The 12646-nt window shown below is 55.3% G+C and overlaps 2 protein-coding genes across 8 annotated transcripts; both read left to right on the top strand.

Annotated features, from left to right (window-relative positions):
- Positions 1-1809: 1809 nt before the first annotated feature.
- On the top strand, positions 1810-3008 carry LOC103000995 (V-set pre-B cell surrogate light chain 3). Its single transcript, XM_007196301.3, has 2 exons — positions 1810-1858; positions 2692-3008. The coding sequence occupies exons 1-2, from the start codon at positions 1810-1812 to the stop codon at positions 3006-3008; spliced, it is 366 nt and encodes a 121-aa protein (XP_007196363.1).
- A 1081-nt stretch (positions 3009-4089) lies between these two features.
- Positions 4090-11416, top strand: ZNF70 (zinc finger protein 70). Of its 7 annotated transcripts, none has more exons than XM_057527415.1 (3): positions 4098-4228; positions 7063-7174; positions 7313-11416. In XM_057527415.1, exons 2-3 carry the CDS (start codon positions 7064-7066, stop codon positions 8708-8710), a joined length of 1509 nt encoding a protein of 502 aa, XP_057383398.1. In that variant the 5' UTR covers positions 4098-4228; position 7063; the 3' UTR covers positions 8711-11416. The 7 variants fall into 7 exon arrangements, with proteins under 7 accessions (XP_007196362.1, XP_057383398.1, XP_057383402.1 ...); XM_057527418.1 differs by lacking the exon at positions 7063-7174 and adding an exon at positions 4546-4628 and having other exon boundaries at positions 4124-4228; XM_057527416.1 differs by lacking the exons at positions 4098-4228; positions 7063-7174 and adding exons at positions 4456-4628; positions 6416-6595.
- Positions 11417-12646: the final 1230 nt, after the last annotated feature.

Genomic DNA, 12646 nt, shown 5'->3' with positions numbered 1-12646 from the left:
GAGATGGTTTATTACAGTTCCGCAGTGGAGGAGGTATGACACCCCATGGTGGGGGAGGCCACATGGGAAAGCACCAGGGCTGGTCAGGAGAGAGAGAGAGAGGGGGAACTCTGGGCGGGAGCCTCTATTGTGGTTTCTGAGGGAAGGAACAGTGAGGTGGGGTGAGCAGGCTCAGGGTTGGCTGTTTGGAATACCTTCATGCTCTGGGGCACAGGAACCGTCCCTGGTTGTCTGGTACTTGCCCTGGGTGACAGGGCAGGAGGGCAGTGGTCCAATGAGAGAGCCCCTTAGGGGAGGCGGTCGGGGGAGTGTGGACTCAGGAATGGTTGGTTTGCATTTGAAAAGTGTGTTACTGTCTCTAGGAACTGGCTGACCCTGGGAGGGCCAGTCCCTCCAAGGTCAGCAAGGCCCCAGATGTCAAACCATCAGGATAGAGAATATAAAAGGCATGATTAATACACACAAAGTCCTATCTATGTTTTATTTTGTTTTTGTTTTTCTTTTTTTTCTTTTTTTTGGCTGCAACGTGCAGCTTGTGGGATCTCAGTTCCCTTACCAGGGGTTGAACCCAGGCCACACAATGGAAGCCCAGAATCCTAACCACTAGGCAACCAAGGAACTCCCACAAAGTCCTAACTTTGCATCTTCACAACACTTGGGCTGGCACAATGCTCATTTTTAGTTTCCAGATGAGGAAACTGAGGCACAGAGAGGGGAACTTGGCTGAAGTTGTGCAGTTAAGAGGAGGAGGATCTGGGATTCAGGTTTGAATCCCAACGTGGGTTGAATCCCAACCAAAGTCAGCTCCCCTAAGTCTGGCAAACTCTTTTACCCACAACAGGATTGCAGATCGGCACAACCATGTTGGGAACCCTGGCGGTATCTACTAAAACTAAACAGAAAGGGGACTTCCCTGGCGGTCCGGTGGTTAGGACTCTGCGCTTGCACTGCAGGGAGCACGGGTTTGCTCCCTGGTCTGGGAACTAAGATCCCGCATGCTGCGTGGTGCGATGCGGCCAAAAAAACCCCAACACTAAATGGAAACGTTCCCCGTCCTGGGTGCCTGCCCAGCAGAAACCAGAGCTCAGGTGCACCAGTGACACAGGCAGGAATGCTCGCAGCGGTTCTCCTTGAAATAGCCGAAGATGAAAGCACCCAAATGGCTAGTAACAGGAGATGGATAAACTAATTGTGGCTATCCACACAGTGGCTTACACACAGCTGTGACAATGAATTAAGCATTGCTGCACACACGGATGACTCTTATAATGTTTAACAAAAGAAGCAGAAACAAAAGAGGACACACTATCACTCCATTTATAGCTGACGTTCTACAGCAAAACTGATTAACCACAGAGTCCCACTCGGTTACCGTTGGGGGCTAAGAGGGCGTTACTGGCAGGGGAGGCGCATGAGGGAGCCTTCTGGGGTGATGGAAATGTTCTAAATCTTGGTCTGGGTAGAGGCTGCAGGGATATATATATAAAATCATTGAGCCATACATGTAAGATTTGTGCACTTGACCGTATGAGTTATAACTCAGTGAAGAGCAGCCACCTGCTCTAACTGCACATGTGGATTTCCGGGCTTCTGTTCTCAAGAAGGCCCTGTGGGGCTGGGATGCTGACGTCTGGGAAGATAAGGTCTGGCTGCTGGGGCCCAGCACCGCCCTCCCACCGTGTCAGTGGGCTGATTTGCATGCCCTGTCGTGGTCCAGCAGCCTCCCCAGTGTGCCCTGAAGCACTTGGAGCACGCCCAGCGCAAGCCCAACACAACAAGCGACTCCCACCTGCCTCCCTGCCTCTGGCCATGGCCTGTTGGCATCTGGCCCTCCTTCTGACTGGGGTCCTCCTGGCAGGTGAGCCCTCCCTGGGCCTTGCTCACCCGAGGGTGGAGTGGGAGACAGTGGGAGACTACGGCGTGTCTTGGTATCAGCAGCGGGCAGGCAGCGCCCCCCGCTTGCTCCTCCACTACCGCTCAGAGGAGGACTCCCACACTGGCTCTGGAAGCCCCCTATAAGGAAGCAAATCCATGTGGGCAGTGGGGAAGGTTTTGGAAGTGTCCTTGAGGTGGAGAGGAGAACTGGCCACAGGTGGCCCTGCCCCAGACTTGAGGCAAGTCATTTCTCTGTGTGGGCCTCAGTTTCCCCATTTGTGAATGACCAGATTGCTAGGGTCCCTTTGGACTCTGACTCTTGGGGGTCTCAGAGACTTGTCATCTTTTGAGTTTTTCAGAGGGGAAGCTGGTGTGGGCTGGTTCCTACCCCACAGGGCCTCAGGAACAAGCTAAGCCTGAGAAGGTCTTCAGCAGCCAGTGGCCAGAGGCTGAGCCAGTGGGTAGTAACAGCCCAGGAGGCTTCTTGGGGGTTGTCAGTCTGTAGCCAGGGTTTGGACAAGCCAGTGTGACCAAAGTGATAGGGGTCTGCAGGGCAAGGGATGAGGGTGGGCAGCCCAGAGACCACCAGATCACCCTCTGAACTCTAGATCCTTAGCTGAACATGGCTCCTTGGGAACATGACACTAATGGGGGCTTAGGGGTCGCCAGCTCTGTGCCCCACCCAGTGACGATCCCATGGCACCGGGCTGTGAGCTTTTGGGAGCGGATTCTCCTGGGAGTCTGACCAAGACTTTGTGGGGCAGGGGCAGGAAGGAAGGGGCCCAGGCCAGACCTGAGTGTGTCTGTCTCTCTCAGCCTCCCAGCCAACCCTGACCCAGCCGGACACACTGCTGGTTTTCCCAGGCCAAGTGGCCCAACTCTCCTGCATGCTCAGCCCCCGCCATGCCACCGTCGGGGACTACGGCGTGTCTTGGTATCAGCAGCGGGCAGGCAGCGCCCCCCGCTTGCTCCTCCACTACCGCTCAGAGGAGGACCACCACCGCCCCCCTGACATCCCTGACCGCTTCTCGGCAGCCACGGATGCAGCCCATAATGCCTGCATCCTGACCATCAGCCCTGTGCAGCCTGAAGACGCCGCGGATTATTACTGCTCCGTGGGCTACATACCCTAGGGGTGGGGTGTGGGATGAGTGCCTTCCATCTGCCTCCCACTTATGCTCCTGACCTTGGGACCCTCCCTTTCTCTAAGCCTTGATTTTCCTCCTCTGTAAAATGGGTTAATAATCAACATGTCAATAACAATTCTGAGGGCCATGAGATCCTGGCTGAAAAAGTGACTGTGGTTGGTCTGGGAGTGTGGGGGTAGGGATTCTGGGGGTTGTTGCAGAAGGGGAAGCACTGAGACCCTTGGGTGGGGCCCCACCTCCCTACCAGCCCCCAGGGGGCTCAGAATGGTGGCTCTTGCCTTCCTGTGACTGGAGGAGATGGAGTGAGAGAAAAAGTAACCAGCCCTTGCTGGTCCCAGCTCTGCATGGTTGGTTGTGGTCCAACACACACAGGGTCACTGGACTGGGTCCCTAGGAGCCCCTGCCTACTCCTGGATGGGGCTAGGAGGCACCTGAGGGCCAGGACGGAAGGTGCTGAAGACAGGTGGGCAGATGGCAGGGGCAGAATGGGCAGCAGCCATCCTTGGGTGGAGGGGCAAGTCTTGCCACCAGAAGCAGAAGGGAGCTCTGGGAGGGGGGTCGGGGGCTGAAGAACACACCCCGCTTCCTTCCCGGTTCCCCTAAGAGGCGCCACCTGAACGGAGGCCATCCCTCAAATGCAGAGGTGGGGTCCACAGAGGGTCCCGCCTAGGCTCCCAGCCATCTCCTGGGCCCTCTCCGGGCTCTCCTCATTTGTCTCTGCGGGGATGAGGTGAGCAAGCAGGACCAGAGCTCCCCAGGAAGGGAGGGGGAATCGCAGCACGACCCCGGGCCCCACCCCCAGGACAGGTGCCCAGGAGCCGGCCGCCCGTCCCGGCCTCAGTTTCCTCCTCTGCGCTCCCGCCAACGCCTGCCCAGCCGGGACGCGCTCGGGGACGGCCCGGAGCCCTGAGCCGACCAGACGGCCTCTCCTGACCCCAGTCCTGCGACCCGGACCCCGGCGTCCAGGCGGCTACGCGTACCGCGCGGCGGGACCAGAGAGACACTGGCCTCCGCGTGGCCTAGAGCGGTCCCGGAAGTGCCGCGAGAGGGGGCGGGGCTCAGGCTCTCGGGCCGCCGCGGGCTCCGCGTCAGCAGCCGCAGCCGAGCGAGGCCACGGCCGCGGGCAGGAGCAGCTCAGGTGTTGCCCCGCCCCGCTCACCCGCGGCCCCGCCCCCGCTCAGGTGAGCGGCCCCGCCCCGGCCTAGGTGAGTGGCTCCGCGGCAGCCAGTGTGGCCACCTCTCCCTCCGGTGGCGCAGGTGTGGGCGGCCCCCGTCCGTGGAAGCAGGTGCGGGTCCGCGGCCGCGCGCTCGTCTCCAGCCAGGAGGCCCTGACTGGCCCGAGGGTCGGCCGGGTGCCCAGGCCCTGGGGGTCCCAGGAGGATGGAGTGACGGAGGCATGAGGAGCCGGGGAAGGCCCGAGAGAGGTGGGAAGCGTGGGGTTCCAGACCTTTGGATTTTCGGTCCCAAAATATTTAAAACATCGTTGGGCACAGATAAAGTATCGCCAACTTTTTCAACACAGTGGAGACTTCAGCGTGTAGCTGGTACATAGTGGGAATGGAAAACCCCCGAGGAGGGAACCTCGGAAACACCAGGATTTAGCAGGTGGGTGGAGGCACAATCCCCAGATACCGAGAAAGAGGGGTCAGAGGGCATGAAAATTAGGGGGGGGAAAGAAACCGAGGGAATGAAGTGGGGCATGGGAGTGGGGGTAGGTTGGCCAGCAAGGTGGGTTAGTGAAGGGTGGGCTCGTATTGTCACATCGTCCAGTTTTTCATGAGAAAACCTACTGAGTTTTAAATATTGGCAGCTAAGTCAAACAAAAAGGAAAGGCCTGACTCTTTGAGAGCCAAACACAACGTGTCTGTGGCAGGATCCCCAGAGTGCCAATTTGCAGTCTCTGAAATGAAGGGTTTTGAGAGGGATGTCTTGGGGAGGCCTTCCAGAGCGGGGAGGAAGTGAGGACCCAGAAGAGAGGGCTTGGCTGTAAGGAGGTCATTAGATGCTGGAGCTGAAGTCCCAGCTGAAATTGGAAACTTGAAGTTTGTCTCCATGCCAGAAACAGTCATATGATTTTCCTTGGCAACATTCAGCATCTTAGGAAGAGCTGGGAGAGGAGGTGGGTAGTTAGTGGCAGGGCAGGGAGGTGAGGAATGTGATGCTGGTCAGAGAGCTGGTTGAAGTGACGCCCATAGTTAGACCCGCTGTAGAGAAGGTCTAAGCTAGATGGGGAAGGGGTGGACCAGGGTGAAAATGGGACGTGAGGTTTGAGGAGGTCGGGTGAGGCGGGGGGGGGGGGGGAGTGGAGACCGTGGTTGTGAAGAGGAGTGGGAGTGATCACAGGCTTTTTTTAAAAAAAATAAATTTATTTATTTATTTATTTTTGGCTGCGTTGGGTCTTTGTTGCTGTGCACGGGCATTTCTCTAGTTGCCGCGAGCGGGGGCTACTCTTCGTTGAGGTGCACTGGCCTCTCATTGCGATGGCTTCTCTTGCGGAGCATGGGCTCTAGGCATGCGGGCTTCAGTAGTTGTGGTGTGGGGGCTTCAGTAGTTGTGGCACATGGGCTTAGTTGCTCCGCAGCATGTGAGATCTTCCCGGACCAGGGCTTGAACCTACGTCCCCTGCATTGGCAGGTGGATTCTCAACCACTGCACCACCAGGGAAGTCTGACACAGGCTTCTTGAGGATATTGCAGTTCTGTGCTTTTTTTCACACCTGGCCTTTCTACTGGCTGAAAATTAATTAAAAAAAAAATTCCAAATAGGAATGAGTTCCATCATAACTATTCTGATTAATTTAGTATGTCTTTTTGAGGCAGTTCCTCTCTGACTTCAGTGTAAGGATGATAGTACCTTTGTATGGAGTCCTGAGGAGTACATGAGATATGCTTGTAAAAGGTCTAGCCATGCCTTGCACACAGTAGTTGCTCAATAAACTCGAGTTGTCATCATTATGGTACCTGAAGAGTTTCCCTGGAGGCTGCATAGCAGTTTGTGGATGGGGTCCTGTGGGGCTCCCTCTGGGCCCCCACAGTGGGATGGGGGGCTGAGTGGGGTGTTCTAGCCTCCTTCCTTGTCCCTCCGAAAACACCCCCTTCAACCGGAGCAGCTCTGCTTTTGTATGTTTCATTTATTCATATCTCCCAGATAATTGACTTATTTGAATAAAGAGTACTTTGGCAAAATAAAATAAAAGTGTGGTAAGCAGTTCTAACACAAACACAAATAACTTTTCCTCCATTCAATCATTTATTTATTCAATAAATGTGTGTGTAATGATTGGGTGGCTGTGCTGGGAGCTGGGGATTCCAATATGGAGGAGCCCCGGATTTGCCCTTGGGGAGCTCGCAGGCGGTGGTGGGGAAAGTCCTGCCATGACATTTGCCCTCCAGGTGGTGAGTGCTGTGATGGACATGTGCCCCATGCTCCACGGTCACCAAGGCCACGTGCCCAAGATTGTCAGAGCCTGAGGGTGCAGGGAAGAGGGGACATTTGAATTGAGTCTGGAAGGATGAGCAAGTGGCCATGTGAGAAGAGTGGGGACCAGTCAGGAGGAGGAAACAGCAGCATGTGTGAGTGGTGGAGCTGGAAGTTTGGGGGGTGTGTGGAAGGAGAAGCAGGGGACAGGGCTGCATGGCTGGGTGTGGAGGACTTGGGCTGCTGCAAGCTCCTGAGAAGGGGGATGCCGTGATCAGGACTGTGTTTTGGGCGTTTGACCTTGGCATCCACGTAGAGAACGGGCTGGGGGGAGGGGGGAAGCTGGAGGTAGGCAGCCAGCGGGGAGGCAAGTCACACCGAGGCCTGAGCTGCCCAGTGGCAGCGAGGAGAGAGGCAGAGACCCCTTCAGTAAAGACGGGAAGTGGACAGGACGGGGTGTGCCGGCGGGAATGAGAAGGGCTGACTCCCAGGGCTCCGGCTGGGGCTCTGGGCTGGAGGCCTGCAGCCGACCGATCGTAGCAGGGAGGTGTGTGCTCTCTCTTTCCCAACAAGACCCCAGCCCCAACCTCCTCCGGTAGCTGGAGTCTTGCCCCTTTTTCAGAATGGCTCCACTTCCTGTCCTTGACCACCTTTCTGGACACCCTGAGCCTTTAGTGTCTGGACACCACAGTGTGGCATTGTCTGTCTGTCTGTCTTCCTTGCAGTTGTTTCTGGTAAGTCAAACTTGTCTCTAACTCAGTAAGGACCATCTCAAGGGCAAGATTGTGTCTTTGGTTATCTCTACCTTAGACTCTGGCACCTACTAGATGCTTGACTTGCTGACTTGACAGTGTCTCTTGTTTTCTTTTCAGAATCTGAGAGCAGTAAGTGTGTCCCAAAGAGAAACAGTCACTGGGGGTGAGCCCGGACCCACAATGGAGATTCCCCCGGCAGCCAAGCTGGGTGAGGCTTTCGTGTTTGAGGATGGGTTGGAGATGCAGACAAACCTTTTCCCGGAGGAGGACCCGGGGGACCCTTTTCTTCAGGAAAGGGGTTTAGAGCAGATGGCTGTCATCTACAAGGAGATCCCTCTGGGGGAGCAGGATGATTATGAGGGGAATAGCAGTCTGTGCTCGAGCCCCATCCAGCATCAGAGCGTCCCCCCAGGAGACAGACCCCAGGACGATGAGCCGTCCAGCCCAACCTTCCTCCAGAAATCAGACCTGACTATGTGCCAGATAATCCACAGCGGGGAAGCGTCCGGTAAGCCCGATGGGGAGACGGCGGGCAGGGGGGACTCGGGACCCGAGGGGCCTCACAGGACTGCACAGCCAGCCAAGCCCTACGCATGTCGCGAGTGCGGCAAGGCCTTCAGCCAGAGCTCGCACCTGCTCAGGCACCTGGTGATCCACACGGGGGAGAAGCCCTACGAGTGCTGTGAGTGTGGCAAGGCCTTCAGCCAGAGCTCGCACCTGCTGCGGCACCAGGCCATCCACACGGGGGAGAAGCCCTACGAGTGCCGGGAGTGCGGCAAGGCCTTCCGCCAGAGCTCTGCCCTTGCGCAACACCAGAAGACCCACACCGGTAAGAGGCCATACGCGTGCAGGGAGTGCGGGAAGGACTTCAGTCGGAGCTCGAGCCTCCGGAAGCACGAGCGCATCCACACCGGGGAGAAGCCCTATCAGTGTAAGGAGTGCGGGAAATCCTTCAACCAGAGTTCGGGCCTGAGCCAGCACCGGAAGATCCACACGCTGAAGAAACCGCACGAGTGCGAGCTCTGTGGGAAGGCCTTCTGCCACCGGTCCCACCTCATCCGGCACCAGAGGATCCACACAGGCAAGAAGCCGTATGCGTGCGAGGAGTGCGGGAAGGCCTTCAGCCAGAGCTCCAACCTCATCGAGCACCGCAAGACACACACGGGCGAGAAGCCTTACAAGTGCCACAAGTGCGGCAAGGCCTTCAGCCAGAGCTCCTCGCTCATCGAGCACCAGCGCATCCACACCGGTGAGAAGCCCTACGAGTGTGGCCAGTGCGGCAAGGCCTTCTGCCACAGCTCGGCCCTCATCCAGCATCAGCGCATCCACACGGGCCGGAAGCCCTACGTGTGCAATGAGTGCGGCAAGGCCTTCCGGCACCGCTCGGCCCTCATCGAGCACTACAAGACCCACACGCGGGAGAGGCCCTACGAGTGCAACCGCTGCGGCAAGGCCTTCCGGGGCAGCTCGCACCTCATCCGCCACCAGAAGGTCCATGCGGGGGACAAGCTCTAGAGGAGGGGCTGGCACCGCGGCCCGTGCCTCTGCCAGCTGGAGCCCAGCCCCCCGCTCATCTGTGAGGCCTGCCCGCCTCCCCAGACCAGTGCCTCCTAGAAATGCCTGCCCGCCCTGGTGGCAGGGTCCGGCCCCCCGCTCCGAGGCCCTGGCCCAGCAGGGGGACTAGGTGGGGTGGGGAGGGAGGCCAAGGGCCGGGGCGCCAGGGCACAGCCGGCTCTCAGTTGTCTCGTGCTCACCTGTGACCCAATGGGGTTTAGTTTTGCCCTCTATTCGCTTTTTCCAGAATCCAGAAGAAGAATAAACGTCAGAGGGAGAAAGTGGAGTTAAACCCATGAAAATGTCAGATGAGCTCTAACATCAGGCACTTTTAGAAGAAGTAACCGTGTTCGCGGTCCAATCAACTGAAGGAAAATGGATCCAAAGTAGACGCATCAGCAGCCCGCCTCGGGCACTGGTGGGGACGGCCAGCTCAGGTGACAGAGCAGAGGGAGGGTCTGGAGGACTCATCCTGGGTGTGGGGGTGAGGCCCCTGTGTGCTCTCTCAGCCCTCCACCTGGGTTAGCTGAGGGCGGTTCTGGCCGGCAGCTCTTCCAGGAGGTGGAGGCGTGGTCCCGGAGGAGGCCGGGGGACGGTGCAGCCTGGCTCTGGCTCAGCCTGGGCAAAGGCTCACTGCTCCCCCGGGGGTAACCCTCCACCAGACCTAGGGCCCCAACCACAGCGTGCCTGGGACATCATTGGGGCCTGTCTCTGGTCGGTGCTCTGCAGCCTCCCCTCCGGCCTCCAGTGCAAGGGGATAGAAGGTGATTCGGTCAGAAGGTCTGGGTTCAAGTTCCAGTTCTGGCCCCTCCCTCACCTTGGTGACCCCTTCCGTGAGGTGGGCATATTGGGACTGGCCACATTCCCCTAAGGGCTGGTGCAAGGCTCCTATTCAGAGTGGGACCACGCATGAACATGCTTTGTTGGCTGGCGATTGAGGATGGAGACCCACAGTGACCCCTGCCCCACCTGCAGGGGAGGTGCATCCCTGTCTGGTTCCCGACATGGCAGGGCCCCCCCTTCAGCCAGGCTTTCCCTCCCTCCCTCCAGCTTGTGTCCTGGGTGCGGCGCCCTGGGCAGGACACTTCCTGCATGCCGTCCCCGCAGCGGCAGTGTGTCTGCGTCCTGTCCTTCTCTCTGTCCTCCCCACTGGGGGTTGTTTAATGAGTACCATTGTCTGCGTCCTGCCCTGACCAGTTCAGTTGGGCATCCCCAGAGGTGGGGCTCCGGCATGTTTTTAAAGTTCCCCAGGTGATTAGAAGGTTCCCCTGCATAGCAGGCTGTGAGCCCGTGCTGGCTCCCAGGCAGCCCCAGCATCTCCCAGATGGCATCGTCCAGAGCAGAGCTTGAAGGTGGCCATCCTGTCTCAGACCCCTGCCCACCACCCCAGGGATGGGCTCAGGCAGTGCCGTGTTTGGCTGGTTGGTAAGCGTTTGTCCCAGGCCTTTGTGTGTCCACGAGGATCTTTAGTTCTGGCTCCCCGGGCTCCTCAGAGCTAGTGCAGGGAGGACGCAGTCTGAGCTATTTTGAAGCTTTCCGAGTCTCTGGCTGAAATCCCACGAACCCATCATGGTCACACTAGTTATTTCAGCTTATGAGAAGCTCAGCTGGGCAGCTGTGTATGGTTTAGATGAATGAAAATGGGAACGCCATAGTGGTTACTTCTTAAGTGGGGCTTGGTAGGCCAGAGATGTTAAAGCGACAGGTCTGTTGGGCTGGGAAGATCGGCTCTGTCCAGCTCCTCTCTGCTGTGTGAGTCTGTGGAGCATTGAACCAGCTCTCCAGGTCCCCGCAGAGCCTCTGCATGAGCAGGTGGACCAGCCTGACCGGGTGGTGCCAGGCACTGTCTGCAGGCAGCCTGCACGGAGGGTCTTCGGTCACCAGTGAGAGTGAAGACAGTACTGACACCCCTGCTCAGTGCAGGTGGGACAGCGCCCCCCCAAGATCTACCTCCTCACCCCCTGCTGTCCCCGCATTCGGCCTCAGCCTTGGCCAGTTGTCTGCTTCCTACCTTTGATGTCTGTCCCCGCACACTGTGCACCAGCCAAATTTTTTTTTTTTCAAGCATCACTTTGCACATGTCACCACTCTCCTTAAAACCAACCTTCAGGGGTCTTCTGCACGTAAACCCCCATTTTAACCAGCCTGGGTTACCTGCGCGAGCAAGCGTCTCGGTGTTCCCACCACGCCCAGATGCACCCCACTCACGCCCAGCTTCTCTCAGCTCATTTTTGCTGTTCTCATATTTTTGAATATGCACTTTTTCTCTTCCTCCCCCACATCTCCTTTCTTCCTTTTGACTATGTAATATGGGGATTAAGACCCCCTTTCTGAAGGGTTGACAGACTCTCACAAAACCATGGTCAGACCAGGCAGGTACTTTCTTTGTAGGAAGTGTGAGCAGAGCCTTGTTCTTTCAGTTCAAATTCTTTCACTGATTTCTTATGTATTTTTAAATCTTTTCATTTATTTAGGTTCTCAAACAGTGTGATGTTATAAGAGATCATCTTGGTAATATTTTAATCGTCCTTGGTTTAGTTGTTTTTGTTTTATTGTCTTACATTTTTTCCTTCTTTTAGGAAGTGTTGAGTGTTGTAAAGCTCCAGTTCTTGGTTCTGTTTACTAATTGAATTGTTTGTCAAAGTGCATGTATTCTGCTCTTTTCTTTCTTTTTTTTTTTTTTTTTTAATGAGGATCTTGAATCAGATGCGTATGTTTGATTGATTGATTGATTGATTGATTTTGGCTGTGTTGGGTCTTCGTTTCTGTGCGAGGGCTTTCTCCAGTTGTGGCAAGCGGGGGCCACTCTTCATCGCGATGCGCGGGCCTCTCTCGTTGCGGAGCACAGGCTCCAGACGCGCAGGCTCAGCAGTTGTGGCTCACGGGCCCAGCCGCTCTGCGGCATGTGGGATCTTCCCAGGCCAGGGCTCAAACCCGTGTCCCCTGCATTAGCAGGCAGATTCTCAACCACTGCGCCACCAGGGAAGCCCTCTTTCTTTTTTTTTTGACTTAATACTTTACATTTCTAAGATTATTTAGATATAGTTAATCATTTTTAATATTTCTAGTAAATGGGGGTACTTTAGCCTATGATTTTTTTCTTACAGTTAGAGCTTTTTCTGCGCTCTGTAATGTTGACATGTGTTGTCTTTTGCTGTTGTCCTTAGGACTTTCCCTTTGACCCATCTATTATTATTGTTATTGTTATTATTAATTTAATATTTCCCAGTGATGACTGCTGAGGTTATGGCTGTTACTTCTTATGGTACGTGGTGGTGTCAACATTTCTAAGTGTCCATAGAACTTCTCTGGGCCTGAATATATTATCAGTTTTTATAAGACATTTGTGTACTCTCAAGAAACGTGTTTTTACTCCATCAGTTCTATTTGTTAAATCAGTTTTTATATTATTTTATTCAAATCCATACTCTCTCTAACTTTACTTCAGAGTTCTTAACCTGGGGTCCAAGGACTGCCTGGGAGTCCATGAGCATGCAGGGGTTTCAGAGGTCGTGGATGCCGGGGATTGAACAAAGCTGTGTGGATATGTGCATGCATGAATTATTCTGGGAGGGGGGTCTGTAGCACTCACCACATTTTGGAAGGGCTCTGTGACCCCAAAGTAGGTAAGAACACTCATTTACCTAGTCAAATCACAGTCTGATTTTGTGTGTTTTTTTTCTTTACGTATTTCTATTTTGCTTTAATTTCTGTTTCTATTTTATGTATGTTGTTGCTTTGTTAGTCGTGCAGTTATCTTCTTAAGAAATAGGCAGGGTACAAATGATCAAGTAATTACCATATTTGGGGCATATATGTTTAATAGTGACATATCGAAAAACTGTGCCTTTTAGTGCCCTCTTTGCCTCTTTTAATGCTTCTAGCTTCAACTTCTCT

This window comes from Balaenoptera acutorostrata, chromosome 13, assembly GCF_949987535.1.
Source record: "Balaenoptera acutorostrata chromosome 13, mBalAcu1.1, whole genome shotgun sequence".
NCBI classification, from domain to species: Eukaryota; Metazoa; Chordata; class Mammalia; order Artiodactyla; family Balaenopteridae; genus Balaenoptera; species Balaenoptera acutorostrata.
This window is presented reverse-complemented; position numbering and strand designations above follow the sequence as displayed.